The sequence below is a fragment of the Ischnura elegans genome, assembly GCF_921293095.1.
Source record: "Ischnura elegans chromosome 13 unlocalized genomic scaffold, ioIscEleg1.1 SUPER_13_unloc_1, whole genome shotgun sequence".
Classification (NCBI taxonomy): Eukaryota; Metazoa; Arthropoda; class Insecta; order Odonata; family Coenagrionidae; genus Ischnura; species Ischnura elegans.
The window spans coordinates 9,279,715-9,300,960 of record NW_025791657.1 but is presented as its reverse complement, the minus strand read 5'-3'; the positions used below and the strand labels follow the sequence as shown (position 1 = coordinate 9,300,960).

Below are 21,246 nucleotides of genomic sequence, written 5' to 3'. Positions count from 1 at the left end.
CAGCCCAATGGCAGTGTGTGCAGTGAATGGGTTAAAAGTAAACACTGAAAGTAAGGCCAAATGGATTTATTTCCCTGTATTGCAATTATTATGTAATAAATTCTATGATATAAGGAATGAGTTGACAAAATACTTCCAATAAAATCACGTAAATGAGTGAGTACACATATTCATACAAGTTTCACCTATACAAAAGTCATGCAACCAATGCGTTGGGCATATGCTAAAGTGTAAACTAATGTCTTTTACCTCTGGTGATCAATTATTTTGTTACCACTGCACCTTATGTACAAAGTTAGTCATAAAATAAAAGAGAAATACATGGTTTATGCTCATCAATAGACATACATAGAAATGACTTTGGCATCATAGGGAGTGAATATCCAGCCACGTGCTAATATTTCAGCTCAATTTTATATTTTGACAAAGATGTCCAGCCAGCTAAAGGCCAATTTTCCAGCTAATATAACATTATAATTTGCTTTTGGGTCAATATTCTGTTAAATAAATAGCATACGGCCACATTCATATCTTAACCCTTTTAGGGTGGCGCGCTGACATATCGGCTTTTACCGCTCGGCTGAAAAGAGTGGCGAGCCGACATGTCGGCTTTTACGTTACTGTTGTTAACACCTCTTGGTCCAGCACCCTTTAAACTAGACTAGCCATTGGGGCTGGTCATATTATATGCCAAAGGCCTCAATATACAATCAAACTATTATAACGTGGATAAAAAAGACGTCAATAAGAAAAACTTTCACAAAAACAAACAGTAAAGCTACCTGAAGACGCACAAACCAGAACTAGGTCGAAATAGTTCCAAATAAATCCGTAGAGGTCAGCAGGAGACTGCACTGCATGAAAACGTAAAAACGCGTGATCGGCACATAAGCGCTGGCGTCAGAAACACGTAAAAACACGTGTGCGGACCATAATGTGTTAAATTTGAGGACATTGAAATTTAAAAAAAATTGTACATCAGTAAACGTATAAAAATGTAGTGATAATTGTCCAATTTAATCTCATTAATTAAAAAAGAACCGCTTAAAGATATCTAAAAAATTAACTATATAATGTTTATTTTTCCTAGTTGCTACATTTAATTAAAATACCCTCCACATTTTTTGACTGTACCCCGGGAAGAAGGATAGCACTACAACGGTTAATTTATGATGACCTTTCATCTATGCCATACGTGCACGCATTTTTGATAGTTATTTGCTTCTCTTTGGCAGTATTAGTGCTTCCCTGCTCAACCACAGCTTGTATGCTTTTTTCTTATTTTTTATTTCACTGACGGCACAGTTGATTGGTATGCTCGCTGCATTCACGAGTGCACTTTGTTCCTGTTTTCCAAGCCTCGCAGTGAGCGACTGCACTCTGTGATCACAAATACACATCCCGCAGCAGTGCATCCGGGCATCTTGCCACTCTGGAATCTTATTTATCAACCCTTGCCCATTCATATTTTAATAAATTATAAAAATGGTTTGTATACACATACAAATACGATCTGAAGGATTGTGTGAGAATCAAGAACACAACTGAGTACAACAGACTCCTGATTATCCGGCTGTGGTATACATGTGTTGCAGATTATCTGTGCGTGATTTTTACTTTCCCTCAATATTTTCCACGATCTTTATAAAAAAAATAAATTTGGTTGCAAAATCATTGGAATTACTGCAGGTCACTCCATTTCAAATCAACCAGGCCATGACACCCACCGACTCAGATTTTCATGAAACTTTACATGGTCATACATTCTGGTATAATTAGAGATTGTGTTAAATTTTAGCTTCCAATTGTCAATTTTTAATGAAACATGAGCAATTGAAATTTGGACGTGACCCCTAAAGTTCCGCAATGTAAAATGCATGGTGATTTTTATTTTCATCCATATTTCCATTCTTGTGAGATGAAAAGCCATGATTTTTTTTCTAAAGCTAAGTGGTCCATAATGATCTCACGGTTATCATCAAATATTCACTGCATGAAGTAATTCAGCTGCAAAACAATAAAGTTCACAAAAAAATCTCGTTTTAACATTTTTCATTGTCAGCATCTGCAGGGAAAGGCCATGCGAATACAGACTCATGATTCAGTTTAAAGTAATCAATAATGTTTGATCTAAGATCCTCATGACAAAAATTTGTGAGTCCGACGTTCCTTTTAGTAAAAAATACTCATTCATGGTCAAGGGAAAAAATATCTCTTTTTCGAGGCACATAGATACATATTACACAATTTTGAGGAGATATAAGCTTATACACATGATTAGAAAATATTGGAGTATGCATTATCTCACTATAGCATATGCCACTGGCTCTTAGGGTAGCAATCATGGGAATGTACTCCCCCACGTACTGCTAACTTTGTGCTATCTGAACTATTCGAGCAGTTTTAATTAAAAAACTGCATGATCCATTGTACACTATTACATCCTACATTCATTTTAATCAGTGTCCAAAGACCAGATTCATTTCATATCCAGATGTATTGACAACACAGGAATATACATTATCAAATGTCAAAGGCAACCGTCATCAAATCTTTTTAATTGAGAAATTTCTCAGGTACTTCACCTTTTTAATGTTTCATTCTGCCATTCTATATGGTTAAAAATTTAGGTAAAAATAGTGAAATTAAATTACTAAAAGGAACATCGGACTCCAGATTTTTTTAATCAGGATCTTTGCCCATGCATTAATGATTACTTTAAACTTAACCATGAGTCTGTGTTCACACGGCCTTTCCCCGTGGATGCTGAGAATGAAAAATGGTACAAGTGAGATTTTTTTGTAAACTTTATTTTTTTTGCAGCTGAATTACTTCATGCAGTGAATATTCTATGATAATAGAGGGATCATTATGGGCCACTTAGCTTGAGAAAAAAAATCATGCCTTTTCATCCAACAGGAATGGAGTTATTGAGGAAAATAAAAATCACCATGCATTGCACGTTGCGGCACTTTAGGGGTCACGCTCAAATTTCAATTGCTCATATTTCATTAACAATTGACAATTGGAGGCTAAAATTGTAATCTATAGTTATACCAGGATGTATGACCATGGCAAGTTTCATGAAAATCGAAGTCCATGGGTGTCATTTGGTCAAAACATTGGCTGATTTGACATGGAATGACCCCTGCATTAACCCTTTCGAGACGGCGGAGTTTTCGTCTTAACATGACTGATGTACTGAGCCCCAGTAGACTCTTCTTTCTTGTGGTACGGAGCATTTTTGGAGGACATTCATTAAGAAGGGTCTCGCTGAACCATTTTCGACCCCTCCACGCAGGGACTTCGCATTATCTCGGACTCCGAGCGTAGTTGTGCTCCCTCCTTTCCGGGTTTACGACCATACCTGCGGCATTGGTTCGCGGTCAACTTATGTATTGCTTATATGTATTTAGCGAATGGTTAATTTACGCCTGCACGTAAATTACAGACTTTGAATTGAGTTCCTCATTTTTATCTGAGCATTGTAAATTTTTAACGAAGTTCTAAGGCCATTATTAACGCATTTAACGCAGCAACAATTTCCATGTTGATGTTTATACATAACTCGAGATATAAGTTAATATTTGTATTAGAATTTCGTTTAAAAATTCTAAACGCTGCTCAAAAGACAAACAACTCAATTCTTATTTTATATTTCTTGAGAAATGAACAAATATTTATTTCGAAAATTGACTCTATAAACAATTGAATGACCACTATCCCATATCGCTGAGAGGGGTTCTAAAAGACGAAGGGTCCGGGCACCTGCTCCCGGATCCCGAGGGTTAATCCTAAACCCCGAAGCGTTGGGTCCCGAGACAAAGACGTCGTAAACCCACGACCATCCTAAAAGGGGGAGAGCTAGAAAACGTATACATATGGCTTTCGATCGCCTGGCCGGGAAAATCTCACACGTAAATATACGCCCGTCGTCTCCCGGGACAGTTGATGTCCACACGTATATATACGTGTACAGTAGGGAAAAGGTTAATGCTAGGTTATACCAGACTTATTATTTCTATTTGAATCCCCTTCGTAAAACGGAGGCTAGCTGCATTCATGAGAGCACCATGTTCCTGTTTACCACACTCCGTGATCACGGATACATCACACATCCTGCAGCAGTTGCAACCTGAGAAACCTGTGCGAGACGCAACTACTTGCCGTGGTGCCTGACAGAAGCATTCGTGCAAACCACTTTTATGTATGGGTCAATCCATTTCAAGTGATCCAAGGTAGGTTGCTTGACCAATTTTAATATTTTTAATGTTTTTTATATGTTTTTACTACACAAACGGGAAGTTCAAAACAGATATTTTAAAAAAATTTTCTACACCGTTCACATGTGGTGGCCATTTTTGTTGTGAATCACGGAGCATTTTTTCCCTGTGTAGACGTTTGCGTTAAATTGATTATCTCTGGACTGCATCGTGCAACAAGATTGAAACTGGAATCGTCTTTTTCAGTACTTTCTTCCATGCAATAGTGTTTCATTGCCATAATCCCCTTTGCAAATTTTCCCTGTCTAAATGGTCTCAAAAGCAGGGGGTTGAAAATTGAAGAATTCCACTTTTCAGAAATTAAAAAACCATGAAGGGGAAATTTATCAGAGTTAATATTTTTTATAGTAATATATCATTGGGTACACACATTTTATAGAGTATCAGCATTCAAAACTCACTCGTTAATTGTTAATGAATTTTTAAAATTTGGATTTTTTAAACTTTTGTAAAGTTTGAGACTGCATATCTCAGATGGGACAGGATAAAAATTCACGATTTTTACACATTATGTAGTCCTTTATGATAGCAAAGTGGAGTAAAAATTTCAACATTGTTATTTGACTGAACCAAGTTATGAATTTTTTTAAATGCAGGAAATCATCATTTTTGCAAATAATGTATATCAGCTACTAGTATCAACTATATGTTAAACTGTCTTAATTTGAAAAGTTATAATATAAAGTGTTGAAATAGGTAACTTATTGAGTTGAAAAACACCAAAAATGAGCTAAATTACAATGTATTACTTAGATATTTACTGTGACTACAATTATTAGTACTGTACTTACATTTTATTTACTGCTTAACCCAAGTGATTGTTAAGCATTACTTTTATATCTTCACAGAGTTCAGGTAAGATTGAGTAGGATCTTCCTGTTACTGTTGTAAGTTCAAGAACTGATAATTTTTTGTTTTCCACTTTAATCCAAACAGTTATAAATTTTGTTTTTAATCTGTTTTTAACTTCCCATTTTTGCAGTAAATAGATATTAAATATTTAAAATTATTAAAAATGGTCAAGCAACCAACTTATTTTTCTTTGGATCACTTCATATGGATTGACCAGTATCCGTGATTACTATACGAGTGCAACCATGTTATCGCCGCTAAAAAGATCGCAAACTGGTTAAGAAAGATCTAAATGAGTTGGGGAAGCACTCTAAAAGAACAGAATTACTGCACACGTAATAGGGTGGTTTCCTATTATTTTTTATTGCCTAAATCGAAAGATTATTACTCCTGGAGTACGTATTTCACGCTTTTAGATTTTTAAATGACGATATCTATTTTTCGCGATTAAATGAAAAGTGAAAATTTTCAAGCGCGCGAAAATGCGACGCGTAAGTAGGAATGATGGGAAAAAAGTCCGTGTGACGCATTTCTGGTTCCCCCTCCCGCCTTGTGAGGTGACCTTGGAGAGGCTCTGAGCGCTGATACGACGCAGGATGCTAGCGGGTAGCTGAGTACCATGCTATCTGGTAGCGCTTGGCTTAAAAAAGGTTTATTAATACATTATAAAACGAAGAAAACTTTCCGACCTTAGCCAGTTTTAATAGGTTATTATTAAGACATGTTCCCCTGAGCTCTGTGCCTCATGCATGAATTGGTAATCTCAGACGATGTAAAACTCCTATCAACTCGTATATAAACTAGGTCCCTGTGACGTCACGTGGAGTGGCATCGTATGGGCGCCAATCTGGCCTTTTTCAAATGAAGATAAAATTTGGCCCTTGCTATTCGTCTAAACCGGGATTTCTAAAACTAAATAATTTGTGTATTACGAATACACTAATGGTGGGTAACGAATCGCAATCAATGCCTTTCGTTTTCTTCGATGAAGGAAACTACCCTATTATATATTGTTTGTTTTATATACATTATTAAAATTACACATTACACATTAATGTGAAAGTTTGTGTTACCTGTTTTTTCTGATTATTCGTGCTGTCTCTACCCATCATTAGCCCAGACATTCGGGACTGTATTGTAATTGGTGCTTTATAAAAGACCATCTTTGCTTGCACAATTTTTCGTTTCCCAATGAAATGGGGAGGAATCAACATCTTGGTTGTTCCTAACAAATTCGATGAGCCACATACCCCTTGGGTCAGTGATTTCTACTAAATTTAGAAAACCATCCTCAATTCATCAGAAAACGAAAACCCTTTTTTCCATAATTCAGGTTATTCTTTAGTTTTTCCATAAAAAAGTTCTTCCGCAATGCAGGTGACATTTTACAAGTTACTGGGATGCAACGACAATTTCTCCACATTAGACATCGTAATAACGGAAATAAGGAAAATATAAAACATGCAATTTCTCCTTTTAAAGGTTTACAAATTATGACATTGGAAAAAATTATCAAGGTATTGTTTTAAGAAATTCAGAAATAAATATTTAAATAAATTCAAATTTCCCAATTGATTTTCGACGATGCATTACCCCTTTCATTTTCCTCCTTTTTAATATGTTGTGGATAGCTCTCCATTTAAGAAGGTATGAGCCGTATTTTAGAGATAGTATGTTTAAGTCAGAATTCTGCAGTCATGTGTGCCTAAATTTGGCACACAGGAAGAATGCCTCGATGGGTGATTTTAGCATAAAGATAAAATACCCATTAATGTCTGGTGTAATAAGCAGACAAGGATGAAGCTATAGATTTGATTAGGTTTTAGATGGAAGTGGCTTTCTCTGATTTTGCTGTCAGTCACTTCTTTTTTCCTTCGACGAATAGAGCAAGAGCTAGTCGTGTGACTTTCACGGTGTCAAAGGCTAATATAACCGCTAAATAAAATAAAATATATCAAAAAATACGCACATTCCGGGAATAAAACTTTGTATATCTACTATGTATTAAGCAATTATCCAATTTAAGGAATCGAGAAATCATGAGTACCGATGAACTTGGCTTCAAATAATTTTGGATGATATGAAAAACCCTTCACTGCCGGGTTCAAACACCCTCGCCGAGAGCCTACCGAGCTTGCAGACGAGCAAGTAATCTCACTTGTTTCCGAGATAGACTAGAAGAGTAATTCTACATAATTAAGAATTCAGAGTTGCACCGCGACGGAAATAAATTTTCCTGAATTAAAACTTCAACACACGTTTACACGATACACGTACGAGTAAATGTACGTTTGCGTGAATGATTTTTGTGGACCGGAACGGAACATGTACGAATGCATGAACCAAATTAGAACAGGTTCTATTTCCTGTGCATGCATTTGCACAAGTGGGGTGGTTACACGGTGCATTTTGACGTTCATTCTCGCGTTCAGACATGAACCCGTACGTGTTAATTTACCGTGCAAACAGACCTATATTAAGGATAAACTCACTGCACAGACACAAGAAAAATGAGGAAACTTTCCACAACGAACGTACCTTTTTAAGTTTTCGGTTTTCTTTGGCAGCCACCATTTCCTCTTTGGCTCTTTTTAATAACAGCTTCTGATCGTCTGTCAGCTGCATTTCGTATTTATTTTTAGCATCCACGTAAACAATCATATCTTTTCTGTAATCCTCCAAGTACTTTTGCTTGGTTTCTTGAGGAAACTTTTCCCATTTATCACCAAGAAACTTCGCCAGTTCTATAAATACGTATACAATAGACGGTTTAAATTAAAATAAAATATCACTCATTGAAAACATAAAGGAAAGCTAACAATCACCTGTCACTTTGCAGTCTGGATGGCTTTTCTTCAGATCCGGTCTCATTTCAGCCATGAACCTAAAGTAAGGTGACAGTGGCTTTTTCGGTTTCTCTGGTAAACTTCGCAAGTCATCAGCATTCACTACACTTCTTGCACACCGATGTGAGGTTATGCATGAGACAGGTAATCTGCAAGTACAAGAAAAAAATATAGAAGGATTAAAAACAGTACACGGGTTTAGGGAGTTCTTCGAGTTCTCCGACGTTTACCTGCTCTGAAGAAATACCTGGTTACCCGCAACTCTGATCGCTAAACTTCCCAGTTTTTCAAAAAACGACATAATTACTTAAGCACGAGATAACCACTATATCACTTTAGCCGATGCCCTATATACTTTTCAGGGGAAACGGTTGGGGTACCTTCAGATGTGGCCGCTGAATTACTGGCACTTAGAGCATAAAATCACGAGATGTATAAGTGAAAGAATTTATGAAATTCTAGCGCATATATTCTTAAACGGCATCAGCACGGCCCGTATCATTGAGTTTCGTTGTTTACATGATTAATACATTACACAGGTTAGTTGACTTGCTACCCGTAGTAATCCGAAAGCGCTGTGGTCCGACTCCCGCGTCTATTAGTTCCCCACTTTTGCCACTTGTCGCGACAAAAATATTCTCTGGGTTGCTTAGTCATTACATTCCAACGCAAGGCAACGGACGCTTGTGTGCAGAGCTCCGGAATTCATCAATTTGTGAGATTTTCTTTGGAAAATATTTGCAATTCTCGAACTTGTTATGTGTGGGGATGCACGACCGCTTACAAGAAGACGCAAAAAGTGAACACTTCGGTGGATATCTGGAAGAAAGCAGGTCCAAGGCTATGGCATGGTGTGGCTACGGTGAGTACCATTTTAGTTGGTAAGAGGGATTGATCAACTTTGGCCGATTTTTTTTAAATTTCTGTTATTAGACGTTAATATACATATCTTGTGATGAGATAACAATTGGTTATCATTCGCCGTGGGAGGAAAGTGAGCACTGGGGAGGAAAATGTGCTGCTGTTACTTCCCGCCAGCAATGGCGGGAAGTGCCAGCTATATGCAAGTTGGCTAAAGACCTATGAAAAATTAGATCCAAAGTTTTTAGAATACTCATGTTTGCTGTTTATATCCGAATAAAATATTTTAAAGTCGGCCGGTAAGCAATTAATCGCCTTTTTTACACATCGTGGGGATATCGCGGGCGACTCCATTTTGGCGTCCCTATTGGCATTTATACATGAATGTTCTTCTCTGGACTGAAAGCTTTCTATTTGTCTTCTAAATAAGTGGGGTTTAAATCAGGGATAATCAATGTAGTGTAATGACTTCAAGGCAGAATTGTTGATAATGTGAAGAGATCAATTTAATCTGCCATGTGCTTCTATTTAGATGATGCATATATCTCGCGGATTGATGCGCTGACGCAATGGCGGAATAGGAACCTCTTCGCAATGCCTACGAATTTATGTCCGCGCCAGTGAATGCGTTGTGAAAATAGGGCATCGTCGAATTAATTTGATATCTTTTCGTTTTATAAAGTGAGTTCTCTTTCCGTTTGAAACATAAAATCGCTCTTTCCGTTGATAAGAGATATGTTTGTATTTTTTTATGATAGAGTTCTAAACTTTCACTGATTGGTAACTAGAAAATGTTCTACCATTTGTAATGAGTGTTAAACTATTTCTTATTGAGTGTTGTATTGTCGATCCTTGTGTTTCTTCCTTTAAATCATTTTTCTTACATCTGTTTTCTACCTTTTAGGTGGAGCATTGCTGTGGTTTTGCTTTTTCGATTGCAAGGATGCTGGGCCAGAAACGGCCGCTGGAGTAGTGCAATTGGTGGGAGCGAAGTTAAATTAGTGAAAGTGAAATGCAATTAATACTATTCTGGAGCAGTCAGTGTTATCATAGTGCAATTAGGTTAGTGTAGTGCAAGTGATTTCAACGATACAAGGCTTGAATTTTTGTATCAACTGTTCTCAGTGTTGTTTCATTATTTATTTGCTGGGCTTAATCATCTTAAGTTTAAACTGTTTATATAAGGAAAGTTATTTTACGTGGTGTGTGACTCACACAGTGAATAGCTATAGTTTGATATTGGACTAAAGAGATTTCTGTTTTACATTTGAAACTACATTTCTATGTAAGTTACAATTTTGGCAATAAATTTCTGTTTGATGTGATTGTGAACAATAATTGGGATATAATTATTTAAGTCTACATGACATCCGGTCCACGTTTCCCGTAACAGCTGCAAATTGCATGATTTCTAATGTGTGTTACAGTTAATGTGAGTGCCACCCCATCAGAGGCAAGTATTTGCAAATCCATGCACAGGTGAGTTTTGTGTTATAGTCATAATAAAATGCCAAATTTCAATTCTGTGAAGGACAACTGTTAGATAGGGTAGCGCTTTTTAGTCAATAGCATTCTTCATTCTTAATCTTGCACTGTGACATCCGTTGCAAATGCAATGAGCATTGTTAGATTAATTGCCATATCTTCAACGCTTTATGATGCATCACGTCCGAAATGTTGTTTGTGGTTGTGTTCGGTGCCTTTTTTTCTCGTTGCTTTTGAAATCAAAAGAGTTCGGGGCTTAGTGGGTTTTGAGCTTTGTCTGTACCAATCGCTCTTTCCGTTGATAAGAGAAATGTGTTTGTATTTTTTTAAGATCGATTTCTAAACTTTCACTGATCCCTCTCGTGCAAATACTTTCTAAAAGTCATACTTTATTTACGCTTAATTATTCTGTGGTTTTCTTCGCTGTGCCTTATGACAACTAAAGTCAATGTCATACTCCGATAACATTACCGATATACATCGCAATACTTAGAGTAGGGGAATCCAGAAGTTGCCATGTTCTGACATGTTAAGCAGGTAATTGTGCACTGTGAGAGGCGTCGTATATATTACGGAATACGTCGTCTGCTGGTCATGGAGTTAGCGGGAAATTGACAAAAGGACGATTTGTTGTTCAGTGATTCGTTGAAATGTATTTATTAACGGGTAGTGGTCAAGTCGAAAAGTTAATTCGGTTTTCTGTCCGTCCTATTGCCCTTTAAAACTATACGTTTCCCCATGCAGCGACCCGTCTTTGCAGAATAGGCAACACTGCGACATTTGGCAACACTTCGTTAGCTCGGGATGCTCATGGCAACACCTAGTGGCAGTCTCTTTAATCTCCTATATAATGTATTCTCCATGGTTGTTTACTTGGGACTTGGGATGAATAAACAGTTGAAGCGCAAAAGTCCTGTTCACTCTGATGAACAGGTACTATCATAAAATCTTAAATTAGCTTTAACTACCCGCATTTTAAAGATGAAAAAATTTTAAAAATATTTTTTTGTTACTTTCTTCTCTTATAGTTACATATTAATGAATAATTTCCTCAATAACTCGACTATATTTTGTCCTATGATAATTTTCATACCAACCTGGGTGATGAATTACGCAATAAAAATCAGCGAAATATAATGCTGCGCCAAGTGTAAAATAATAATTGATGCTATTTCAAAAAGTAAAATATCAAGCCCCCAATGGCTGCATAATCACACCGCAGCACAAAGGACAACCGTTTCCAGCAGTTTTCATGCTTATTGTTAGTATAAGATAATGCAAGCAAAGATTGGCTAACATTCAAGTTCGTCTAGTTTTAATTTTTACCGTAGGAGCACACTTAGAGAGCAGGCCACTTACGCACGTTTGAAGATTTATATCTGAAAAATCTTCCGTTGTAAAAAAATAGACATTATTGTAGAAATTAAATCATTTTTGCGTTGACGAAAAAAAATTGTGAGTCTGGCGTTCCTTTTATTAAAATAAAATACTCGTTCATGTTCACAGGAAAAAATGGCTCTTTTTCAAGGCACCTAGAAATTACACAATTCAGAGGAGGTATAAGCTAATACTCATAATTAAACAATATTGGATCATGCATTATCTCAATATAGTGTATGCTACTGGTTCTTAGAGTAGGAAACACAAAGGCAATCATGTCAATGTACTCCCCCGCTTACTGCTAATTTCGTGCTATCAGAACTATTTGAGCAGAGGGAGTTTTAATAAAAAAAACTGCATGATCCATTGTACACTATTACATTCTACATATCTTTTAACCTGTGTTCAAAGACCAAATATATTTCATTTCCAGATGTATTTACATCACAGGAATGTACATTATCAAATGTCAAAGGGAACTGTCATCAAATCATTTGAATTGAGAAATTTCTGAGGTACGTACTTCATCCTAATGCTTATTTTCAATGTTTCATTTAGTCATTCTATATCATTGGAAATTAAGGCAAAAACAGTAAAATTAAATTAATGACCTTACGAATTGATTTGAAAGTGAGCCTTCTCTTTTTAACTGGCTGACCACATTCTAAGATGTTTCATTGTTTTTCACAGTCTAAATATTTTTTTTCTGCTGTCCACTTCCTCCCTCAAGAAGTAGTATGACCTCCTAGAGCTTGTGGTTGCATGAGAATAAAGTACACACAATAAGTGCCCTTGTGGCACCAGCAAACATCATATCTCTCTGGCCAAGAGAGTGAAGGTGAGGGCCCTTTAGGTGCCATGATTTTAACTTTGAAAGCTTTCATTGCTCCAATGTAAGTACCACTGCTTGCTATAAATACACACTGTATGTGAACCAACAGCCAAATTACCTGGGAAATCCACTGTTTCAGAACAAAAATCAAATATAATGCTGTACTCATCATCCAGGCCAGTGAACTTTGCAGCGACTTTTCTATCCGATAAAGGCACAAAAGTGATGTAAATCTCTTGTTCCTGGAATTGTTTTTGCCTTGGTGGATCTTTCAAGAAGTTTACTACGTTACCCAGCCACATCACTAAACTAAATGTAATGGATTTTGATGTTTTTCATATTATCTCTACAGAATTCATGTATCCCGGTGCTGTTTGTTATTTGCTGTGCCATTCCTTTAATGGTACCACCTATACCATCACAAGAGGACTCTCCATGGCTTGTGGAAAAATAGACCGGGTTGCATTCATTCCATAGTCACTATAATAATGACACAAATTTATAAAAGACTTGCAGTTTTTATATTGCCCTGCACATCCATCTGTGAAGTACTGAACCTCTTGGATCACAGGCGAAATTCTCTTAAAAAATTTTATCAGGTGACATTGTACTTCCATAACCATGGCCACATTATAGTTAAGGTCATCAGATATGAAACAATGAGATGAGGTAGTGAGTGCACCATCTTTCTTCTGGTAAATCAATCAAGGGTGTATGATGCATGATAGATTGGTCCATTGATAGTTTGAACTTCATCCTGAATTAAAAATGAAAATTTTTCACTAAATTCCATTACGATAACTGCTTTTTCATTACTGAGGGTTTCTTATCTTATTTTAAAAAACGAGGATTGTTCTTAGGTCACGTAATAATGTGGTATCATTTTATTCATTTTGAGGCATAGAATGTCCAAGAATTCATCAATGGAATATATATACAACTGAAGTTCTGTTCTATCAGTGGAAACCCACTGCCTATATTTCACGGTATCAGAAGGGTCATATTCACAAAATTTAGAAATGATGATATCCTTTAGCCTGGAAGGATCTGGACAGTAAAAACATTTTCTGAGCATACAATCTGAATTGTTTTTGTCACAGTTGATGATAGCAATTAACTTCTTATGATTCCTTCAATTGCAAGGCACTAATTAGCAGTTTCACATTTTGATGTATGACACAAACACAAACTGAATGAGTCCTAGAAGCACCAGCCATCACACACCATTTTGGCTGAAGTGAACAAAATTTGGAGAACCCAATTTTTTCTTGAGGGTATTGCTCTTTGAAGAGCACATAAAGTTTCTTCAGGTTATATAAGCTCAACCTCTTCTACATATACCTACTCATTCTTACTCACACTGACTTTATCTTTGACTCCAGAAATCTGTCTAGGATTCTTGTCAAGCTGGTAAAAATTTTTCTTCAGCTCTTCCGTGGAGTTTAGACGCGGTTTCCCAGCACATGCTAATGGCATAGCAGGAATTCCCTTCTCATCAAGTGACTTTTTTGACTGTCTCACAGTGTAGTCTAAAACATGAAATTCACTAATTATCCTTTTCCTGGACCAAGATAAAGGGGCCAGGGTCAGCATTTGAATTTTACCCTGCCAACTAACTGTTGGCAATCAGTCTTTATTGTAGTCAGCAGGCCATCCAAGTTGGCTTCCTTTCGCTTGATGAGTTGACTTTCACTCTCATCTTCATTACTACTTATATTTTCCAGGGATGGATTCACTAATTTCAATGCACCAGACATTTTAGAAACAAGGTAATGCTTAGCCTGTGTTATCTTTCCTTTTCCGTATGAGTGTCTACTGTGAGAAGACAAAGAATGTAATTTCAAAGGAGAGCAGTCTAAAGCCTCCAAGATGTAAGTTCTCTCTTGCTTTCTTCACTGCCATTGGAAACAACTTCATTTTACAAATTTTGGAAATCCTCTTGTCACACTTACAGCAAAATTTTTCTCCAGGCTTCACCAGGATGCCCGCTGCTCACATAGGCTTAGAATTTTTTTTAGAGGTGTGGTCCTCACAGGACCTTTATCTATGGCAAAGGGGTACAGCATTTAAGCTGGTAACACTTGCATTTCTTTTAGTAGCAATGAAGATGATGAGAGCACACAAGTCAATATAATCTGAGGTTTCAGGCGAGATGGAGTGGAAACGTGACATAATGATGAACTGCTTCTTCATTATTATCACACAAGTCAACAGTGATGAAATAGGAATATTGCAGAGCAGGGCAATTGATTCTCTGTCCTCTTCTGGTAGTTCCTTGAAATAAAAAGTTTGGTTTCTTTTTGTGACATTCAGAACTGTGTTCTTTGCCAACACCATACGATGCTATCTCTGACATGGCATGACAGACCTCAATGTGAAAATAGATGCTACAATGTAAGCCTAGCTATCAGTCACACTAACATGAGTTACTTAGTCTGAAATTCAACCAGGATATCACTAAGACAGCACCATATGAATGAGAAATTAATTAACTTCACGTAGACTGAAATTGGAAAACTTTCTGATGGCTCTCTTCTGGCTTTACATTTTATACCATACTATTCAGTTACCCATTACTCATGGAAGATACAGCTTAATAGGAATATTCCTGAAAGCACGAAATTAGCAGTAGGTTGGGGAGTACATTGACATGATTGCCTTTGTGTTTCCTACTCTAAGAGCCAGTAGCATACACTATAGTGAGATAATGCATGATCCAATATTGTTTAATCATGAGTATTAGCTTATATCTCCTCTAAATTGTGTAATTTCTAGGTGCCTTGAAAAAGAGCCATTTTTTCCTGTGAACATGAACAAGTATTTTATTTTAATAAAAGGAACGCCAGACTCACAATTTTTTTCATCAGGATCTTTGCTAATACATTAGTAATTACTTTAAACTAAACCAGGAGTCTGTACTCGCATGGCCTTTCCCTGTGGATGCTGATAATGAAAAATAGTGCAAGGGAGATTTTTTTGTAAACTTTATTTTTTTGCAGCTGAATTACTTCATGCAGTGAATATCTAATGATAATATTGGGATCATTATGGACCACTTAGCATTAGAAAAAAAATCATGACTTTTCATCTCACAGGAATGGAGTTATGGATGAAAATAAAAATCACCATGTGTTGCACGTTGCGGCACTTTAGGGGTCAAACCCAAATTTCAATTGCTCATATTTCATTAACAAATGACAATTGGAGGCTAAAATTGCACACAACTTCTGATCATACCAAAATGTATGACCGTGGTAAGTTTCATGAAAATCCGAGTCGATGGGTGTCATGGCCTGGTTGATTTGAAATGATATGACCCTTAGGATAAATTATACTTTGGTTTTTGCAATAACCAAAGTATCATTTATCCTAAAATGTTATCAATTTATCAAGGTAAGCAGTAACAATTTTATTGTTAAATACTACGTATTCACTGATTCCGCCCTCAATCCATTTTTTTGAAGGATGCCACCTTCCTCCTCTCCGCAAAGTACGTTGTCCTCTGTGAATAGTATTTATTTTTCCAGTCATCGGCAATGGTATTGCCTCTGAAAATTACAGTTATGAAATCGCCTCTCATCTATATTTTAATCTAAGCACAATAAGTTCAACGTAGAATACATTAGCAGTGATCACACCAATGTTATCTACAGTAATCAAAGGAGAATGAAAATGCCTAACAATATCCATCTTAATGGACTCATCTCCTCCGCAATCTCTCAGAACCTGGATATCCTCTTCCCCTTGTTTTTCTACAAGGGGTTCCTCGGGTCAAAAAGATACAGCCTTTCACTCACCAAATGAATCAATGTGTCCATGGAGTGCACTTGTGCTCTGTTCCACGACATTACTGATGGGCGAAAGATTGCAATAGGGTCATTCCATTTCAAATCAACCCGGCCATGACACCCACCGCCTCGGATTTTCATGAAACTTGCCATGGTCATACATTTCGGTATATTTAGAAATTGTGTGCAATTTTAGCTTCCAAATGTCAATTTTTAATGAAATATGAGCAATTGAAATTTGGGCGTGACCCCTAAAGTGCCGCAAAGTGCAACACATGGAGATTTTTATTTTAATCCATTACTCCATTCCTGTGAGATGAAAAGGAATGATTTTTTTCTAATTCTAAGTGGTCCATAATGATCCCAATATTATCATTAAATATTCACTGCATGAAGTAATTCAGCTGCAAAAAAATGAAGTTTACAAAAAAATCTCCCTTGCACTATTTTTCATTATCAGCATCCACAGGGAAAGGCCATGCGAGTACAGACTCCTGGTTTAGTTTAAAGTAATTACTAATGTATTAGCAAAGATCCTGATGAAAAAAATTGTGAGTCTGGCGTTCCTTTTATTAAAATAAAATACTTGTTCATGTTCACAGGAAAAAATGGCTCTTTTTCAAGGCACCTAGAAATTACACAATTTAGAGGAGATATAAGCTAATACTCATAATTAAACAATATTGGATCATGCAATATCTCACTATAGTGTATGCTACTAGCTCTTAGAGTAGGAAACACAAAGGCAATCATGTCAATGTACTCCCCAACCTACTGCTAATTTCGTGCTATCAGAACTATTTGAGCAGAGGGAGTTTTAATAAAAAAAACTGCATGATCCATTGTACACTATTAAATTCTACATATCTTTTAACCCTTTCAGTGCGGATGGCATAGCATTGATGCCCAGCGTAGGTCCTGCCAACGGGCGGGTGGCATCAAATTGATGCCACGCTGGCCTATGTCCTTCAATCGCTCCCTACGCTCCTCCGCTCTGTTCTGTCTACTCTCATGATGGTTTCCCGCACACGCAATGGATTAGGCCACCTGGATATGCCTTCCGTTTTTGAAAAAAAAGTTCATATTTGTTGAGTAATTTTTTAAAACATTTATGGAGTACTTTTTAATTTGTAAGATTTTTCACCATTACAAAAAATTTTAATGTGATATTTTCTTTACAATTCTGAATATTTGTACTAAATGTATCCACATTTGAAGGTTATTATTCTCGTTTTAGTCCTACTAAAATTTTTGTAAACAATATTTAGAAATAATCTTCCTTCTATCTCATCGACGAAAAATATTTTCGTATTTCAAAATACGGTCACTTTATACACGCTAAACACAGTTGAATAATCTGTTGCTGTTTTTATTATTGTTTACACTTAATATTTAAATAATGCCGTTATAACTCATAAAATTTTTCCATAATATATTTGCAACTCATTTTCTGAACGATCCTTTCAATAGGTATTTCATTACATTGGTTACGGAAAAAGAAATAGATTTTTTCGACTTTTTCTCATTTATTTCGTATGCGTTTGTTAAAGTTACTAGGTGGAAATAATTACGACCACCAATTCGTTATTCACGGGAAATAATGTATTATATTAAATTTTTTTCATTTTGAATGAGAATTTTTTTTTTTTTCATTTTGAATGTGAAATTAGAATTGGGAAAATCCTCGGGGAAAAATGATCGAATTTCGGGGCTCAAATAAAAGAGTCGTTTTACGTCACCGCGGAATAGACTACAAGGCGTTCTGAGTCGCCTGTTATCTCTATTTTTAGAAGTATTTTTGCCATTCTTATTAGAAATGCATGCAAGTATTCTGTTGTGTGCATGCCATGGAGAAGGTCATCTCTTCCTTCTCAGATTTTGCGACTCTCGACATTAGTACAGTCTCCCTTTCGGACATCTTCCGATTGCGTGCATTTTCACTCCTCTATAGAGATTTTATTTTTTCTAATATTACCGTATGGTCTTTTTCTATTGGACATTTCAGTATTTACATTTATTTAGCCACTTAGTGGAATATGGGAGAAACCTTTATTTTTAATTTTATTCCTATTTTCAAACCCCAAGGACCGTTTATGTATCAGCCTTTGGTGAACTAGGCTTAGAATATCTCCTCGCAATAAAACTACCTCTGGCACAATTTACTCAAGTGTATACATGGAACACTGCATTGGGTCTTCACCACGAAGGTTTTTTGACTTTGAAGCAATTTACATATTTTACTTTGACCAAATAGAGCTATTATAATCAGAAAAGAAAGTCAGCCAAATTTCTATGTTCAAGGAAACAATTATTTTTGGATTATTATACGTTGCCGTTTTATCTGGAACATACACGTTTAGACAGATAAAAATTTCTTGTACGTCGGTTGTAAATGTTGACGCTCACATCTCCTTCTAACTGCAAAAGAGCAACCTCATCATTCTTATGTATTTTGTAGGTGTAATGTATTTTATTGAAGTATATGTTATAGGTGTTAACTGAGGTATACGTTGAGGATGCAAGTATGCGGGAGCTGGAGGAAATATTCTCGTCTGAAAGGCTTTGGTCAATATTGCCAATGCGTCTCAACATGCAGTTCTTCAAGGATAACCGAGCACGGGAATCTTACTCGTGGGGAATGGGAGACATTTTTGGTCTGATATTCCTAATGTATGATTGTATGAAGTATTGTAAGATGGCCATCCATTCCAGATTATTGGAAAAGGTAGGAAAATATTTTCGATTTTTCTTGCCTTCACAGCAATTTTTCCCGAGTCCGATTTCAACTAATTTTCCGTTGCATGCATTTTGGCTGGAACCCTGGAGTAGATGATCCGATACCAAGAGACTCCTTGCATAAAATTCGGCCCTTTTGAATTTCTTCACTCAAAGAATGAAAGAAATTTACTATCCGGGTAACCCTGCTTCATGAGTCCATGTTGCTTTGGCGTCACAAACACTGTATAACATTATATATGCTTTCCGAGCCTAATGGCCTCGTGCAAGATGCTATAATTTACACTGGGCCGAAGGATCCTGATGTTGGAGGCAGGGGACATGCAAACAAAGTCGTGCGAAAATTAATCGATAGATTTATTCTCTGTGGGCACAGTTTATACAGTCCTGTAGCTACGATTTTCAAATGGGGGGTGTTTGCCGGAGATTTTGGTACCCTTCCGGAGGGTGCGGGGGCCAATTTACGCATTTTTGGCGCCTCAACGGGGGTTGTAATCCATAACTCCCTCCCGTGGCTACCCTACTGAGAAAATTATAATAATCTGTTCAAATATCTATTGAGTTACTCAAAAAAGACACTTACACCACTGAAACTCTAAGGAAAAACAGAAGATATAATCCTCCTCACGTCCTAAGAACCACTAAAAAGTGGCGAACCAGTATACCTCTGATGGTGTACGATGTGCAGAAGTTCCAAGGCTGTGTTTGAGCCCTTTCAGAATTATTAGTTAATTTTTGCAACATTAACGCAAAATAAAATGTCAAAAAGATAAAATAACTTTCATATGTTTGCATGCAAATCTAAGTTATTAGTAAATTTAAAAATTTAGAAATGTAAAAACTAAAATTCGAAAATTTTTATTTACCCAAAATATGATGCAGGGATATGGATGACATCTGAAAAAATATTTATCTTATTTATAATTCAATTCCGCCATCATTTCAGAAATTATTTCATGCTTCTTAGTTGCTACGTAAAAATATGTTGTCCGTCGTTCCTTATGTTTGTGTAACGGGTTGCATAAATATCCGAAGCATATACCACATGGGTGCGGATGGCATCACTGTGATGCCATGAACAAATTGTTTAATAAATACTCAAATGAATACACAAATCCTTTTTTTATTGAAATTGTATTTATATTTTCGAAAAACAAAGTGAATGGAGTGAAAAAAAATTCTCCGCCTATGTGAAACAACTCTGAGAAAATGCTACGCAATGAAAGGGTTAACCTGTGTCCAAAGACCAAATACATTTCATTCCCAGATGTATTTACATCACAGGAATGTACATTATCAAATGTCAAAGGGAACCGTCATCAAATCATTTGAATTGAGAAATTTCTGAGGTACTTTATCCTAATGCTTATTTTCAATCCCTGTTAAAAATTCCCCATTGAAAATACCCATTAAAATTTCTTATAAGGAATTGGCAATGGGGACTACCATTCCCTATAGGGACACCCATTCCCTATAGGGACAGTTATTCCCTATAGGGACTGTAATTCCCCATTGAAAATACCCATTAAAATTCCTTATAGGGAATTGGCAATGGGGACTACCATTCCCTATAGGGACACCCATTCCCTATAGGGACACCCATTCCCTATAGGGACAGTTATTCCCTATAGGGACTGTAATTCCCCATTGAAAATACTCATTAAAATTCCTTATAGGGAATTGGCAATGGGGACTGCCATTCCCTATAGGGACACCTATTCCCTATAGGGACAGTTATTCCCTATAGGGACTGTAATTCCCCATTGAAAATACCCATTAAAATTCCTTATAGGGAATTGGCAATGGGGACAGCCATTCCCTATGGGGACTGTAATTCCCTATAGGGACTGTAATTCCCTATAAGGACTGTAATTCCCTAATAAAACAGAATTAATAAAAACAATTATTCTATTGATATGATTTAATACTAAATTAAAATTTTTACATTACATAATATAAATTTGTTGACAGGCTTGCTATATTTGCTACCAGGATTCGCACTCTACCTAAATATTGAAATTCACGGTTTTTTCCATGTTTTCATGTTTTTTTTTTCAAGTTTTCACGGCTTTTTTCAGGTTTTCACGGTCTCATTTTTGTCAAATTTACGCACCAGTTCACGTTAATAAGCCAACAATAAAACAATCACCGGCCCTATTTTAACTAAAAATTAACGTACGCGA

The 21,246-nt window shown here is 36.5% G+C and overlaps 1 protein-coding gene and 1 long non-coding RNA gene across 4 annotated transcripts in view; one reads left to right on the top strand and one right to left on the bottom strand.

Moving 5' to 3' along the window:
* The window catches only part of LOC124172246 (transcription factor A, mitochondrial-like), a 37,699-nt gene extending 29,202 nt beyond the window's left edge, over positions 1-8,497 (bottom strand). For 2 of the 3 annotated variants that reach the window (XM_046551665.1, XM_046551666.1), the window contains exons 1-3: positions 8,212-8,497; positions 7,961-8,130; positions 7,674-7,879 (exon numbers count right to left, since the gene is read on the bottom strand). In XM_046551665.1, the coding sequence (XP_046407621.1) occupies positions 7,674-7,879; positions 7,961-8,130; positions 8,212-8,282 (447 nt within the window). In that variant the 5' untranslated portion in view covers positions 8,283-8,497. The remainder of the gene's footprint in view (positions 1-7,673; positions 7,880-7,960; positions 8,131-8,211) is intronic. The other variant, XM_046551668.1, reaches the window with a different exon arrangement.
* Positions 8,498-8,499: 2 nt separating this feature from the next.
* Positions 8,500-10,180, top strand: LOC124172247. The gene is made up of 2 exons (XR_006868094.1): positions 8,500-8,843; positions 9,747-10,180. It is a non-coding gene; the product is annotated as an uncharacterized LOC124172247 (long non-coding RNA).
* The last annotated feature ends 11,066 nt before the right edge of the window (positions 10,181-21,246 follow it).